Source organism: Sphaeramia orbicularis, chromosome 12 (assembly GCF_902148855.1).
Source record: "Sphaeramia orbicularis chromosome 12, fSphaOr1.1, whole genome shotgun sequence".
NCBI classification, from domain to species: domain Eukaryota; kingdom Metazoa; phylum Chordata; class Actinopteri; order Kurtiformes; family Apogonidae; genus Sphaeramia; species Sphaeramia orbicularis.
This window is the reverse complement of record NC_043968.1, coordinates 75,417,703-75,432,711: the sequence shown is the minus strand read 5'-3', so window position 1 is coordinate 75,432,711 and position 15,009 is coordinate 75,417,703. Positions and strand designations below refer to the sequence as shown.

The following is a 15,009-nucleotide window of genomic DNA, read 5'->3' as shown; positions in this document are numbered from 1 at the left end:
GTTTTTTTCAGTGAGCATAAGGTATTTTCCTATATTTAATTCAGTGGTCATGTAGATGTTCATAAAAGCTCAGATTAAAGTTGAGGGTTATTCTATCAAAAACAGAGAAAACTGAAGAAAAAGTGACTTTTTTTAGTAAAATCTCTCATTATCTGAACATAAACCCAGTGTGTCCATCCACTGTCATTGATCCAACTCCATGGGTTTTACTGGTGAATGAATGTTGAAGATGACAGTGTTTCCACGGTAACTACGGAGCCTCTGAACGTCCAAATGGGTCATATCTGATGACCATGAAAAGATGAAGAACTGTATTTTACACCAATTATTTCCATGTATTGATAGGATTATTGAGTCTTAGGTTATTAAACAGTACAGATCAGTAGATGGTTTTGGTCGTCAGTGGTTGTTTGGGTCTTTATGGGTTAATTAAGATTAGAGGTTTTTTTTTTTTTTGTAAGTTTTTTTTAGTCTTTTAGCTTAGTTTTTGATTGAGTCTTGGTTTCTAGTGCATAAGTAGTTTTAGTTTTGTACTGACTGTTTCATTAGTTATTGAAGTGTGCAAAGACACCATGAACATTAAGAGAAAACAAAAACAAATTGATTTTATGTGCAACTCTACATCATTTTATTCCGTGTTGCACCATAATTTTTCATGTAGTTTTTGTGTTTTTTATTGCAGGTAACAAAACTATTTTTCTTGCTAGTTTTACTTTTAATTTCTTTGTGATTCAGGGAGAACATGGTCATTTTTTTTTTTTTTTTTTGTCTGTTCCCTTTTTAAGTTTCTACCCTATCACAACGTTCAGATTCTTCTTTCAAAAACGTCCATATTTTGGTTGTCTCAGATGTGCCTTAGTCGACCACAGATGTACCTGCCGAGTACATCATTTAGAACAGGGGTGTCAAACTCATTTTCTTTCAGGGGCCACATTCAGCCCGATTTGATCTCCAGTGGGCCGGACCGGTAAAATAACAGCAGAATAGCCTAGAAATAATGACAACTCCAAATTTTTTAGTGCATAAAATAACATTAAATGATGAAACTATTTCTATCCAAAACAGATAAGATGTGAAAACCCTGAAAAAACTGAAATTTCGGAAGAAAAATAAGTACAATTTTATCAATATTATCCCTCAACTTATGATTTATACATGTGCATTAAAGATCAGGGCCCGTATTCCTAAAGATTCTGAGAATCCTCTCACAGAGCTCCTAACTTCACCTAAAAATTCCTAGCAAGGAGTCTTAGCTTAGGAGTGATTCCAGAACACTCAGAGAACTCTGAGTAAGGAATGGACAGAAATTCCTATCTTAGTGAGGAGGTGTGGTTGACCCCGTTGCTAGGTATGAGTCATCATTTCAAAAGCTGTGATTGGTTGATCCTAAATGCTAGAAAAAAATATACTTTTGGTGATAATGGTCAAGGGATGGATCCTCAAATGGTTAAACTTAATCACAGAATCTAATCTTATGAAGACTGTGTAATTGTAAATAATATTTCACATAAAAGAAAATATCTGTTCAATGAATAGTAAGCTATACTTTAAAATTATCCGACAAAATGTGTGAAAAAACTCAGGCCCACTGGCACAGTATTCACATAGTGATGGTTATATTTATTTGCTCATATTAATTGGCATGTTGGTAATTTTTGCACTTCCAACTTTCAACATTTCAACTCAATTTGGTATTAACGAGGGTAAAACATCTCAGCTTTCATCAGTGTCTGTGATCGCTGACCGGCCTCAGGAGGCTGATGACCCTGCAGATGGACGGTTGTGACAGACCCAGGTCATCACTGCGGCATTGTTCCATTTCCCCTGTTGCCAAATACCTCAGTGTTGTGATGACTTTCATTTGGGTGGTGTTGCATTGTGGCGTTGGGTTGGAGAAGTAAGTGCATCTCTAATGAGATCAACCACAAACATGATTCCTGTACGAGCCAATCTGTAGCGTTTAATTAATTCACTGTCATTCAGTGTTTGGAGAATATCCCTCCTGCCTCTTCCGTCAGCCATTTTGTCCCTTAGCATAGGGAACTCTTAAGCCCCTTAAAAGTCCTCTTCCCTGCTCTGAACAGATCTCACCTTAGGAGCTCTCTTAAGGGCTAGGATTCTTTAGGAATAGCTTTTATCTTTACTAGGATCTACTCTTCATATTTAGGGGAAATTCTGAGAAAACATCATGATTCTAAGAATTTTCTTAGAATTTGGGCACTAGGGGCAACAGTTTTGCACTAAGAATCTCTAAGAACAGGGGCCCAGATCTACCAAGACAGAAAACAGGCAGAATGTTAAAATTGCACTGATTTTTCTTAAGACATTTCAGGTTGTTCATATGTGTTCTGGTTATTCACATTTTCTTGTTAAAGGAGATCAGAATTTAATGTTCTTTGCAATAAATCAAAGAGAAAAAGTTGGTGTTGCCATTATTTATAGGCATAATGTCATATTATTTTTTTCACATTAAACCAAGAACATTGGGAGTCATTACTTCTAGGTTATTACGCTGTTATTTTCGAGTTTGATGCTCTTGACTGTTAATAATCTTCAGGGTAATTTTTGCATTTTGTACTTTGTAAATTCATCCTGCGGGCCAGATTGGAACCTTTGACGGGCCGGTTTTGGCCCCCGGGCCACATGTTTGACACCTATGATTTAGAACCTTCACACTTCTAAGGCACAGTTTTTCTTCCGATTCTACGGCTCAGACCCAGTACTGGCGTTTTTTAAGCGTCGGAGTGGGGGACTTCAAAGGGGTTTTTCCTCCTGAAGCCTGAAGAGAATTCCTATGAGGTACATTCTCTTTCTCTTGACTACGTCTGTCTCTAACGATGCCGTCCTCTTCGACTGGACCCCAGAATGTCATCCCGGGGGCCAGGCTCCTCCTCCTGGGGCTGATGGGTACTCTGGGTGAAGTAGGGCAACTGGCAGCGCCCAGCGGGGTGACGACCACCGAAGGCATGGCGACGCTCCGCTCTGGGCGACCCGCGTAAGGGCTGCCCTCCGCGGGTACCGCCACGGCCGCCAGCTCCTGGATGAGCCGGATCTGGGCCTGCTTCTCCTTACGATGACGGAAGACCAGAATCAGAACCACGAGGATTATGATGAGGAGCAAACAGGCCAACAGCGGCAGGATAATGAGGAGGGGGTCCGAAGCGGGGCGTGGGAGGATCTCGAAGTGAACAAGATGAGTGTCAGGAGGGTTTTCGGGATGTTGTTTCACGGGGTTGGAGGGGGTTTGGGGTTGCTGGCCTTGGGCGTGACCCGGTCCATCTCCACCTCCTCCTGACCGTCCTCCGTGGTGGGAGCGGTGCGTGTGGTTCCCCCAGCGGTGGTGAGGCCTCGGCTTGTGTTGCGTCCTGTTGTGGTGCTTATGCGACAGAATGTGAGGGTGCATATTGACCCCGCTGTGCGCCGTGGTGGACCCCCCCCCCTCGCCCACCTCCACCTCCACCTCCTCTCTCCCCGGTGGTCGTCTTGTTGTGCGTGGGCAGTCGGGTGGTGGTGTGTTCTCGACTGGCACCGTCCGCTTTATTCGAACCGCTCTGACCGTGGTGCATCTGGTGGTGTGGAAAGATGGTGAAGTGCAGCTCACCTTTAGCCGGGGGGATGTTTCCAGCCTTTAACAGGAAGATGAAGGAGTCATTGAGTGGCGTAGCGGGGGCGTGGCCTCGTGCCGTCGTGAGCCCTGATTTGTTATTCTGGCTTTGGTTGTCGCTGTCACTCAGAGTCTCCTCGATAGCGACCCGGCCTTGGACCACATCTCGAAAGGTGAATGACTTCAGGACCTCAGATGCTCGGTTAGGGTCAGAGGTCATCTGTACAGACAAACAAGACAGGAGACGATGAAATAAACAACAGGTTTGACATTTAAAGCAGAGCGGGTGCTTTTATCAGTCACATGTTCTTCCCTGGAGTCTCTGTGCTTTATGTCCTCACAGGTTTTCCCTGGATCATCTCTGGACCTGCTGCTGTGCTCCTGCTTCTCTCCTCCTCCATCATCATTATTCATTTATCCATAGAGTTGTGATAGTGTTTAATATATAGTTCCATAGACGGTAGAGGTTTATATTATTGGTACTAACAGCTGCAGTAGTAGTATACCAAATGGTAGTACTTGGATTTGATTCATGAGTTAGGAGTTATTCATCACTAATTCACCCCATAACCCGACCCTTATTAATAAGAATAATAATTAATAAAATTGAAATCAAGTGCTTTCGTTTTTAAGCCTTTTCAAACTCTTATTAGTGAAATAAACTGTGTCTCTCAGAAGCAGTGGCTATTTCTTGTTCCTCTTATCTATGATAAAACTTAAACCATGTGCTTTGTAAATGTTGTATCTATGATTTATGACCAAAAAATACGGAACCGTATTGCATTCACATGAAAAAATAAAAATTGTCTCTGTTTTTCTGAATTAACAAGATAGGTTTAATGAAAAAATAAAAAATCTGCTCTGTTTTTGCTAGATAATTATCTCGTTAATTCAGAAAAACTGAGCTGATTTTCATTTTACCATGAGAATGCAATAAGCTTCCATAAGAAAAAGTAAAAAAAAAAAAAAAGGAGCACACATCTCCATCATACAACTTTCGAGCTGCAGTTTTCTAATTCAAAAGACACTAAACACAAAGTTACTGTTAAATAAAAAGCTGCGCAGTAATTGTATTATACAAGCACATGACTACAATTTGTGATATTTTCAACATTGTTAATAAATCATTTTACCATGTGATGCTTAACACAAAACATCCAAATAACTTCATGTTTACTGCGGCTAAAATTTACTTAGGGGGTCAAATGAGTGTGCATTTTTGTCAAAAAAAAAAAGTTGTCATAAATGCATAGAACTGTGTTGAAATAATGCTAATACATTTGTGCACAGACTACTGATATTATTTGACAGTGGAAGCTATATTTTCAGAAATACTGGATTTTGAATAGCACGTGTATGTGAAAACTTTTGCTGGTGGACAGATGTGACATTACCCATGATGCTCTGGTCAGTACCAGTACTTTATTAGTAATAAACTTATAGACTTACTATTGCTAATTCTCCTCTTATTCATAAATGTTAGTATTGTGGATCTAAAACAATAACAGCTGACACAAATACACAAAATGTGGCAGTAGACGGATGTGACATGGTTGTTACAGATCCCATCATACTGATGCTGGGCAGCCATGTCACCGTTTCCACAAATGATCCCTGTGCAAAAACTAGGATCATAATTATTTATTGTATAGTTTATCATCATACTAAAGAGTAAATAACAATAGAGAATTGTTATTTCTTTATAAAAATGCTTATTATTAGAAAACTGTTGATTTAAAAAGTGACGTGTGGCATTCTTCATGTATGTATTGGCGTAACATAAGCAGGATGGCTCAGCACCATACTCCATATTGAACCTGTAAAAATAAAACATGTGATATGTAGGATAGAATCTTGTAAGAAAAATTGGGGAATCTAAAAGAATTTGTTTATATATAATATATAACATATAATATAATATAATATAATATTTGTTTTTCAGGTAAATTCAGTTCAAATATAACTTGGCCATTTGTGACATGAAAATATAGCATTAATTGTGATGAAATTGGACATTTTTGACCTGAAAACATAGTTCATATGACCATCAACATGTTGCAACAGAACTGAAATCCTGTCAATTTGCATAACTTGCATTTACCAACACAAAGTTCCTTTGGGGATTCACTTCTATTGATTTCTTATGCACAAAGACAGAAATAAGACCTCTAAGCAAATTTTAGCCGACTGATAAATAACATGTTATTATTATGACGGTGCATGCATCTCAGACATTCCACTGACCCAGTTTACCTTGACTAGTTTTCCGTGTTTTGGTGGAGACAGAACCTCAAACACTGGGTTGACTCGGCTGATTCTGGCCAGTTCAGACGCATCGATCATGGCCTTCCCCAGTTTGACAGCGATGCCGCTGGGTACTCGGACCGGCTCCCTCAGGTAGATCAGAGGCAGCACAGTCACATTCACAGTCTGTCCGGTGACGTTTCCGTAGTCAACACCATGTGACCAGGCTGAAACTGAGATTTGGAAGCTGTCCTCTGATTCGCTCAGATCAGTCATGTGATACACAACACGACCAAACTGTAGGTCCTCGTGGCAGAACGTTGTGACCTCATGGTCGTTGATGGCAATGCGGCCGTGACGAGGGTGTGCGGTGACGGTGTAGGTGACGTTGGCCTGGCTGCGGCCGTTGGTTTGTGCTGCCAACTGGTTGGTTGTCAAGACAACAGCGGTCCTGCCTTGGACCAATGACAGGCCGGTGTTGTTCACTATGGAGACAGATGGCTTAATCACCTCCAAATTAAACAGTTTGTAGAGTGGACGGTGATGACCATCAGTCACATTGAAGTAGAAAACGCCGGTCGATGGTTCACCCTGATGGAGAGAACAGAAGTTTGGAAGCAGAGAATATTTAACAGCAAAAGAGGCTTAAAACTGGGCCAACATTCCAAGCTCTTTATAGCATTAATGCAAGGTAATGGTAAAGGTTTTATAGATAGACCGGAAAAAAAAGATGCCTCTGTGAAATGAATGGAAACTCTGATGGAAAAATGTGTCCATGTCATTAAAGTGAAGAGTGAGCAGTTAAAGCAGTGTTTTTCAACCTTGGGGTCGGGACCCCACGTGGGGTCGCCTGGAATTCAAATGGGGTCGCCGGAAATTTCTAGTAATTCATTTAAAAAAAAAAAAAAAAAAAAATTACTAAAGTGGCAAGGCAAGGTTTCACTGTAAAAGGATCGATGTTATTCCAATGCAAACTTTGGTGCTGCTGGTGGATCTACACCCCAGGTGAGCCTCTAAATAAGACCCTCTTTCCTCCTCATTCCAGTTTAACCCCTTGAACACTGGTTTCAGATGTTTGTGGTGCAAGATTTTATCAGTTTGAGAAAGACCAGACTGTACCAACCAACTTAAAAAGGGGATTGGGAGCAGTTAATGCAGTGTTTATTAACCTTAGGGTCTGGACCCCACTTGAAGCCGAAACGCGTTGAAGTTTTTTAGGTCTAGATATGACCATGCCATGATAATAAAGAAATTTTAATGTTGAAAGAGAGTGCCTTGGATTTTTCTTCCAGTGTGATAAATACTTTTTGAATCCCTTTTTCCAAAGAGCACCTCGAACAAACTCTTTTTTGGTCCGAGAAGCATTCCTTCCCAAACATTTTTTGTTTTGTGTATTTGTAGATCCGCTGTGATCTGTAAGTTATAATGTTCATGTGTAAATGATAAACTGAGGCAGAATATTGTTAAAATTACACTTTTTTTTCAGTTTGTTCATGTTATTCACATCTTTTGAAAGGATGGTTTGTAGATGTAAACCTTTTCATAATGTAAATTTACTTTTTTCGCTCTAAAACATAAAGAAAAGTTTGGAGTTGACATTATTTATGTATTATTATACTATTATTTTACTGGTTTGGCCTCCTTCAAATCAAATTTAGCTGAATGCGGCCCCTGAACGAGAATGAGTTTGACACCCATGCTCTATGGATTCATAAAAAATAACGTACAGTAACAAAACAGTAAACTGAGGTTTAACAACACTATAAAATGTGATCTATGTCCAAAACATTGCTTGGTTCTTTTATTTAGAAGGGAGCTTATCAGCACTGGGTTGACTTGTAGTCTTGTTAACTCTATCACTAATAAAAACAAAAAAAGACATTTGGGCTATCAGAATCATTTCATGCAGTATGATTTGACCTAAAGGAAGAATTCTATGTAAGTCCTAAAGAGCGACATAGTCTGGACTGTGAGGAAAGACTCTTCACCTGCTGTGTGAAGTGCAGCCGGCCGTGGTTGACGTCGTACTGGGTGAAGGAGGTCACTGGCTCTGGTCTTTCCCCCAGTGTCAGGTAGCCATTGTTGGGTTTACTGATTACAAGGTAGTGCAGCTCTTCTGGTGGGGTGTCATGGTCCTCCACCTAAATGGACAGGACAAGACATACGGTAACTACGAAATCATATGGACTGTTAAAATTAGAACATATTAAGCCTCCTGGAAAAAGCAGAGTGAGTTTGAGAAGTGGATGTAAGTTAACAAGTGCACCTAAACTAACGCTGGTTTGCATTTAAATTAAGTGCAATGTTCAATTTCCTTCTGCTTTAACCCATAAAGAGCCAAACATCCACCATTGACCAAAACCATCTACTAGGGATGTCCGATATTGGCTTTTTTGCCAAAAACCGATGTGCCGATATTGTCCAACGCTTAATTTCCGATTCCGATATCTAACGATACCGCTGCCGATATATGTGGGATATTAAACTAATTTTAGGTAACATCACCTATCTCCTGTCATGGAATTAACACATCATGCCTAATTTTATTGTGATGCCCCATTGGATGCATTCTCAAATGCAACAAGGCTTTCAAAATGTAAACACTGTCTGTGCAAAGAATACATACTTCAACTTAAGTTGTGGAAAAAATGCCATATTTATTTATTTTCTCTCCCTCCCTCCATGAGTCTATTACAGTGTGGCAACTCTACTGTACAATTTTGAAAACTGCATATTATGCTTCATTTACGCGTCGGTAAATGCCGGCAAAATCAAGGCATTTTTTTATTGGTTTTAATGATAGGCAAAAAAAAACGATAACGATATTCACCGATATTACATTTTTATGCCAATATCAGGCCAATAATGTCGGTGGGCTGATATTATCGGACATCCCTACCATCTACTGATATAAACTGTCTAATAATAACTGTTGACCTACTAATAAACGCAAATTATTGGTGTAAAATACAGTTTGTCATCTTTTCATAGTCGTCAGATATGACCCATTTGGACGTTCAGAGGCTCCATAGTTACCATGGAAACACTGTCATCTTCTACAACATTGATTCACCAGTAAAACCCATGGAGTTGAATCAATGACAGTGGATGGACACACTGGATTTATGTTCAGTTAATGATAGATTTTGTTGAAGAAGTTTATTTTTCCTAATGTTTCTCCGATTTTATACCTTTGAATTTACTTACAACCTTATAAACATCTACATGATCAGTGAATGAATACGAGGAAAATACATGGTTTACACTGAAAAATGCAACATGCAGAGGAAAATATTAGAATAGTGATAAATCATCTAGGAAAGACAAAAAAAAAAAAAAAGGACATTTGTTTGACTTTTCAAGGTCACTCAAGGTCAGAGATCATGGCACCAAAGGAAAGCCCATATATGTCTTCCTATCTATTGCCAATAGTAATTGTATCAATGTATTCAACTGTTTGGAAGTTATAACACTTTGAAATGTGTCCCATTATAAACCAATGGGAATTTTTAAAATCCTACTATATAATGCACATTCTGTGTCCGTCCGCCCGGCGTCACATCAATGTCCGCCATCCCATCGATGTTCGCTCGGCGTCCCATCGATGTCCGATCGATGTTGCAGCACAGGAGGGTGTTTTACAGGTTTTCCTCAGCCTTCACAGGCCCGATCGCCGCCAAACTCACCAAATGAATAGAAACATTACCTGACTATCTACTAGGCACACTTTTATGTTCATATTCAAATGTTGTGAGGTATGCTGGGCGATTTTAACAGGGTCCCACCTCACCACAGACCAGGTCCAACCTCTCCACAGACAGGGTCCCAGCTCACCACAGACCAGGTCCCAGCTCACCTCGGAACGGGTCAGAGCTCACCATAGACAGGGTCCCAGCTGACCTTGGAACGGGTCAGAGCTCACCATAGACAGGGTCCCAGCTGACCTTGGAACGGGTCAGAGCTCACCACAGACCAGGTCCCAGCTGACCTCGGAACGGGTCAGAGCTCACCACAGACCAGGTCCCAGCTCACCTCGGAACGGGTCAGAGCTCACCACAGACAGGGTCCCAGCTCACCTAGGACCAGGTCCGACCTCACCACAGACAGGGTCCCTGCTCACCACAGACCGGATCCCAGCTCACGTCGGACCAAGTCCCTGCTCACCTCAGACCAAGTCCGACCTCACCACAGACCTTCACAGGCCCGATCGCCGCCAAACTCGCCAAATGAATACAAACATTACCTGACTACTACTAGGCACAATTTCATGTCCATATTCAAATGTTGTGAGGTATGCTGGGCCCTTTTAGCCTCTCATGCTAGCGTGCCATGGCACCACGGGTACAATGCCGCTAGTTACAAAAATTCATAAAAAATTAAAAAATCAATATTTCTCAATTCTTGGAACAAACTTGGTAGACCTTACCCCAAAGATGTTCCACAACAAATATCAAGTCATTCTGACTGACGGTTTCAGAGAAGATTCTTGAAAAATTATTTACGGACGATAATTGATACCAATCGTCCATCGGACCCTTCAGGCCGTGTGACTAAAAAAAGGAATTTGGAAGTTGTGACAAAAATAACCTTGGTCTTTACAGGTTAAGACCAGTCTACCTGTAGATTATCTGGTCCAAGGACAACCCTCTCTCCAATCACGACCTTCATGCTCGGAGATCGGCTCCTGATGAGCGGCGGCTGATCGTTGACCGGCGTCACTGTGATGTTGAACATCTCTGTCACTGCCATGCTGTTCTTAGTGCGACGATGAGAAACCTGATCTGATGATGAAGGGGAGGAGGATGAGGCTGAATAAAGAGGAGAGAAGGAAGAGGAGGAAGAGGAGGAATCTGAGGAGTACGCGGAGAAGGTGGACGAGGAAGAGAAAGAGGAGGAGGAGGAGGAAGAGGAAGAGGAGGAGAAATCCAAAGGAGCCACCCAAGCACGGAACGTGAAGCTGTCGTTTGTCGTCTCAGAGTCATCATGGACGTATGTGATGCCGAATTTGTTTAGGGTGGCCTGGGAAAAATCTGGATGGACCCTGGAGAAAAAAAAAAATTCAAAGCAATGTTCATTTTTATTCATATTTGTAAAGTTGCCTCTGAATATTTTAACCCTCATAGACCCAAACAGCCACCGGTGACCAAAATCTACTGAAGTAAACTGTTTAACCCTTTCATGCATGAATTATGAGAACCCTAATTGAGATTTTTTTTTTTCCTGAGTGTTTTTATTCCTCTTTAGGCATGAAAAAAAAAATCATGCGATTGAAATTGTTTTTTATGAACCTATTTTTAATGGAGTTGCAAAAATGTCTACTCAGCTGGACACCATGTGTTTATTTTTTGAAGCAATGAAACATGTATTTACTGATACACTGTGTGAAAACTATGAAATCATTTTAAAAATATTCTTAATCTGATGTTTTGTCACATTTTAACAAACTCTAATACTAGTTATTACTCACTTTATGGAGATTATAAGCAAAAAAAACCCCAAAAAATTAATGTTAATGACAGTCTAACAACAATAACAACCACTTAATTTACACTCAAACATGTTAGCGCAGATCAGCTTTACCAAGAACAGCAAAGTTACAGTAATGGTATGAATTACAGTGTGTGGGATGATGCTTAAGCGTCCACTGTGTTGGCTAATATGGAACTAAAATAATAAAATCCTTGAATATACGAGAGAACAGCTGTAGAATAGCTGTCCACTGTAGTGACAACTATGCATGAAAGGGTTAATACCTACTGATCCACTAATACTATCAAAATATGTCAACAACAATATGAGGCTTAAATTTGTCCACTGTGTGATAGGGATTAGTCATAATGCAAATCAAACTATGTATTAACCCATAAAGACCCAAACAGCACCATCAACCAAAACCATCTACTGATCTATACTGTTTAATAACTTTGGAATCAGTAATCGTATCAGTCCATGTCAATGACTGGTGCAAAATACAGTTCTTCATCTTTTCATGGTCATCAAATATGACCCATTTGGACGTTCAGAGGCTCCGTAGTTACTGTGGAAACACCATCATCTTCTACAACACAGGAGTCAAACATGCAGCCCGGGGGCCAAAACTGGCCCGCCAAAGGGTCCAATGCGGCCCGTGGGATGAATTTGTGAAATGCAAAACTTACACTGAAGTTATTAACGATCAATGATGTTAGAATCATTTTAGGTCAATTCAATCTGAAGTGGGTCAGACCAGTAAAATACTATCAGAATAAATAAAGAAAACTACAAATTTCTCTCTTTGTTTTAGTGTAAAAAAGGTAAAATTACACAAATATTTACATTTACAGACTAGCCTTTTACAAAAAAATGTGAACAACCTGAAATGTCTTTAGAGCAGTCTGTGGAATTGTACCAATATTCTGCCCGTTACTAAATGTTTTGTGTATTTGTAGATCCACTGTGATCTGTAAGTTGTGATGTACATGTGTAAATGATAAACTACGGTGTAATATTCTTAAAATTGCGCTTATTTTTCTTAAGAATTTTCAGGTCGTTCATATTTGTTCGTGTTATGTTTGAGTACAGTTTGTAGATGTAAACATTTTCATTATGGAATTTGACTTATTTCACTCAAAAATATTAGAAAAAACTTTGGAGTTGATACTATTTATCAGTTCTTATCCTATTATTTATGTTATTTTACTGGTCTGGCCCACTTCGGATCATATTAGGATGAATGTGGCCCCTGAACTAAAATGAGTTTGACATTCCCGTTCAACAACATTGATTCACCAGTAAAACCCATGAAGTTGGATCAATGACAGTGGATGGACACACTGGGTTTATGTTCAGTTAATGGTATATTTTAGTGAATAAATCAGTTTTTCTTCAGTTTTTTTCTGTTTTTGATATATCCCTCAACTTTAATCTGAGCTTTTATGAACATCTACATGAGAGGTAAATTAAATATAGGAAAATATCAGATTTTCACTGAAAAAATGCAAAATACAGAGGATAATATTGCTATAAATGGTGATAAATCCCTTAAAGGAGTGATATTTTGCTTTTTTAAATGGAGTTCTTCCTTTTCCAACATTTCCCTGTGGTCTACATAAACTGTAAATGCTCTGCTTGGGTCTGAATTCTTCATTCATTCAACTCCACAGGTCCATCGTCAACCCTATTTCTGAGTAATGACAACAGAAAGGTGGTTTGGAGCGCTGGCCCTTTAAATGCACATGAGCCACTTCAGGCCCCGCCCCCTCCAGGTTGTAGGCTGTGCTGCTCTGTCCCGTTCAACCAACAACTGAACATTTTAGGTAATCGGTTCGAAGTTTGGACATATTTTCAGTATGGACTACAACCGCTGCTTCTACAACATTGATTCAATAGTAAAACCCATTGAGTTGTATCAATGACAGTGGTTGAAACACTTGTTTTATGTTCAGTTAAGGATATATTTTGTTGAAAAAGTCACTTTGTCTTCAGTTTTCTCTGTTTCTGATATAGCAACCCTCAACTTAAATCTGATCTTTTATGAACATCTACATGATCAGTCAATTCAATATAGGAATATACCAGATTTTCACTGAAAAAACACAAAATATAGAGAATAATACTACAATAAATGGTGATAAATCACTTAAGAAAGGTTACATAGAGAGGAAAAAGTCATTTTGGAACTGCCATAAAAGAGGCACTGGGTCTTTATGGGTTAAATGTGAAATAAAGGAGTCATTAGATTTTTACTCTAGAACAGCAGGTATTTAATACTTGAAATCTAAACAAACATTTTTTTCTGCGGTTTCAATAGTGAACAAACGTCACCTGGACAGGTTGTGTCCTCGTATAGACAGAGCTCCGTGCTGAGGCAGTGAAATAACACGGTACATGATGTGGTGGTCTTTCCTTTGGGGTTCTGGTAATTTCCCCAGAAGGTTGGAGGCATCGAGTTTGGATCTGTCGATTGTAACTCTGCCTCCTTCGGCCACAACAGCACCTGACACACAGACATGAAGACCACAGGTTAGAAAATAATTACAATCGAAGAAGGAAATGTCAAATGCACTGATTACACTGGTCAACAACAAATTTATTGTTGAAGTTTTTTGAGCTGATTTAGGATAATTTTGGTGTGCTGAATCCAAAAATCACATTAATTTTGCTCAATCAGGTCAACTTTCTGAACTATGCTACATATTGGCTTTTTAACATTTTTGCTTACATTTATGGGGATTTTCACATCATATGATACAAAATTCTTTCATATTTCTTGCAATAAATGAGTTCTGAAGATTTTACTTTTGCCAATTTATGATTAATGTTTTTTTTTAATATTACAGGTGAATGAAATAGCTTCGACTAGAAGATCTTGCAAAAATAAGCCTGACGTATTCTGCTACATCTGCGGTGAATACACCATTGTACCTAACAGGAATCGAGTCACAAGTTTCATAAAGTGTGCTTACCAATCTTATTTTGGTATCAATTATTATATTTTGTGAGAAGATCAAATTTTTCAAAATCAAATTAGCAAAAAAACCTGACCTGATTGAGAAAAACAGATGTCATTTTTTAATTTAGTGGTGAAAAGTGGTCCTAATTCAGCTGAAAAAACCTAGACAACTTGCAAAAAACATTTTTTTGTAACCCAGTGTTATCCACTGGTTAACCCTTAAAGACTCTTCTGTTTTAAAGACGCACCTGTTTGTACCGGCTTTTAATACAAGTGTGTGTTTGTTTTATCTTCTGTCTTAGATGTTGTTTATCCTATTATTGTGTGTCTGTTTTTATCAGTTTTACTATATCGTATATATCTACATTTTCACTAGTTTTATCATTTCTTGTATTTTTACCAGTTTTGTATAATAGAGCTGCGCAATATATCGTTTGAGAATTGTCATCGCAATGTATGTGTTCGCAATATCTGATCCAATCCAGTCCAATCCAACTTTATTTGTAAAACACTTTAAAACAACTGCAGTGGACCAAAGTGCTGCGCAGAAGAATAATTAAAACCAAAACAGAAGAATAAAATACAGAATACGTTTAAAGACATCGAAACTGTACAAAAAAGAAAAAAGTGCGATACAGAAGAATAAATAAAACCCAAAACAAAAGAATAAAATACAAGAATAGATTAAAAAGCCATACAATTAAAAACAACATAAATAAATAAATAAAAT

General features: G+C 39.1%; 1 protein-coding gene across 1 annotated transcript in view; it reads right to left on the bottom strand.

Moving 5' to 3' along the window:
- Positions 1-467: 467 nt before the first annotated feature.
- Positions 468-15,009, bottom strand: part of LOC115430434 (chondroitin sulfate proteoglycan 4-like) — a 76,005-nt gene continuing 61,463 nt past the window's right edge. The window contains 7 exon segments of the mRNA XM_030150435.1: positions 468-906; positions 2,673-3,470; positions 3,472-3,824; positions 5,858-6,439; positions 7,837-7,989; positions 10,466-10,889; positions 13,652-13,823. Coding sequence (XP_030006295.1) covers positions 2,711-3,470; positions 3,472-3,824; positions 5,858-6,439; positions 7,837-7,989; positions 10,466-10,889; positions 13,652-13,823 — 2,444 coding nt within the window. The 3' untranslated portion in view covers positions 468-906; positions 2,673-2,710.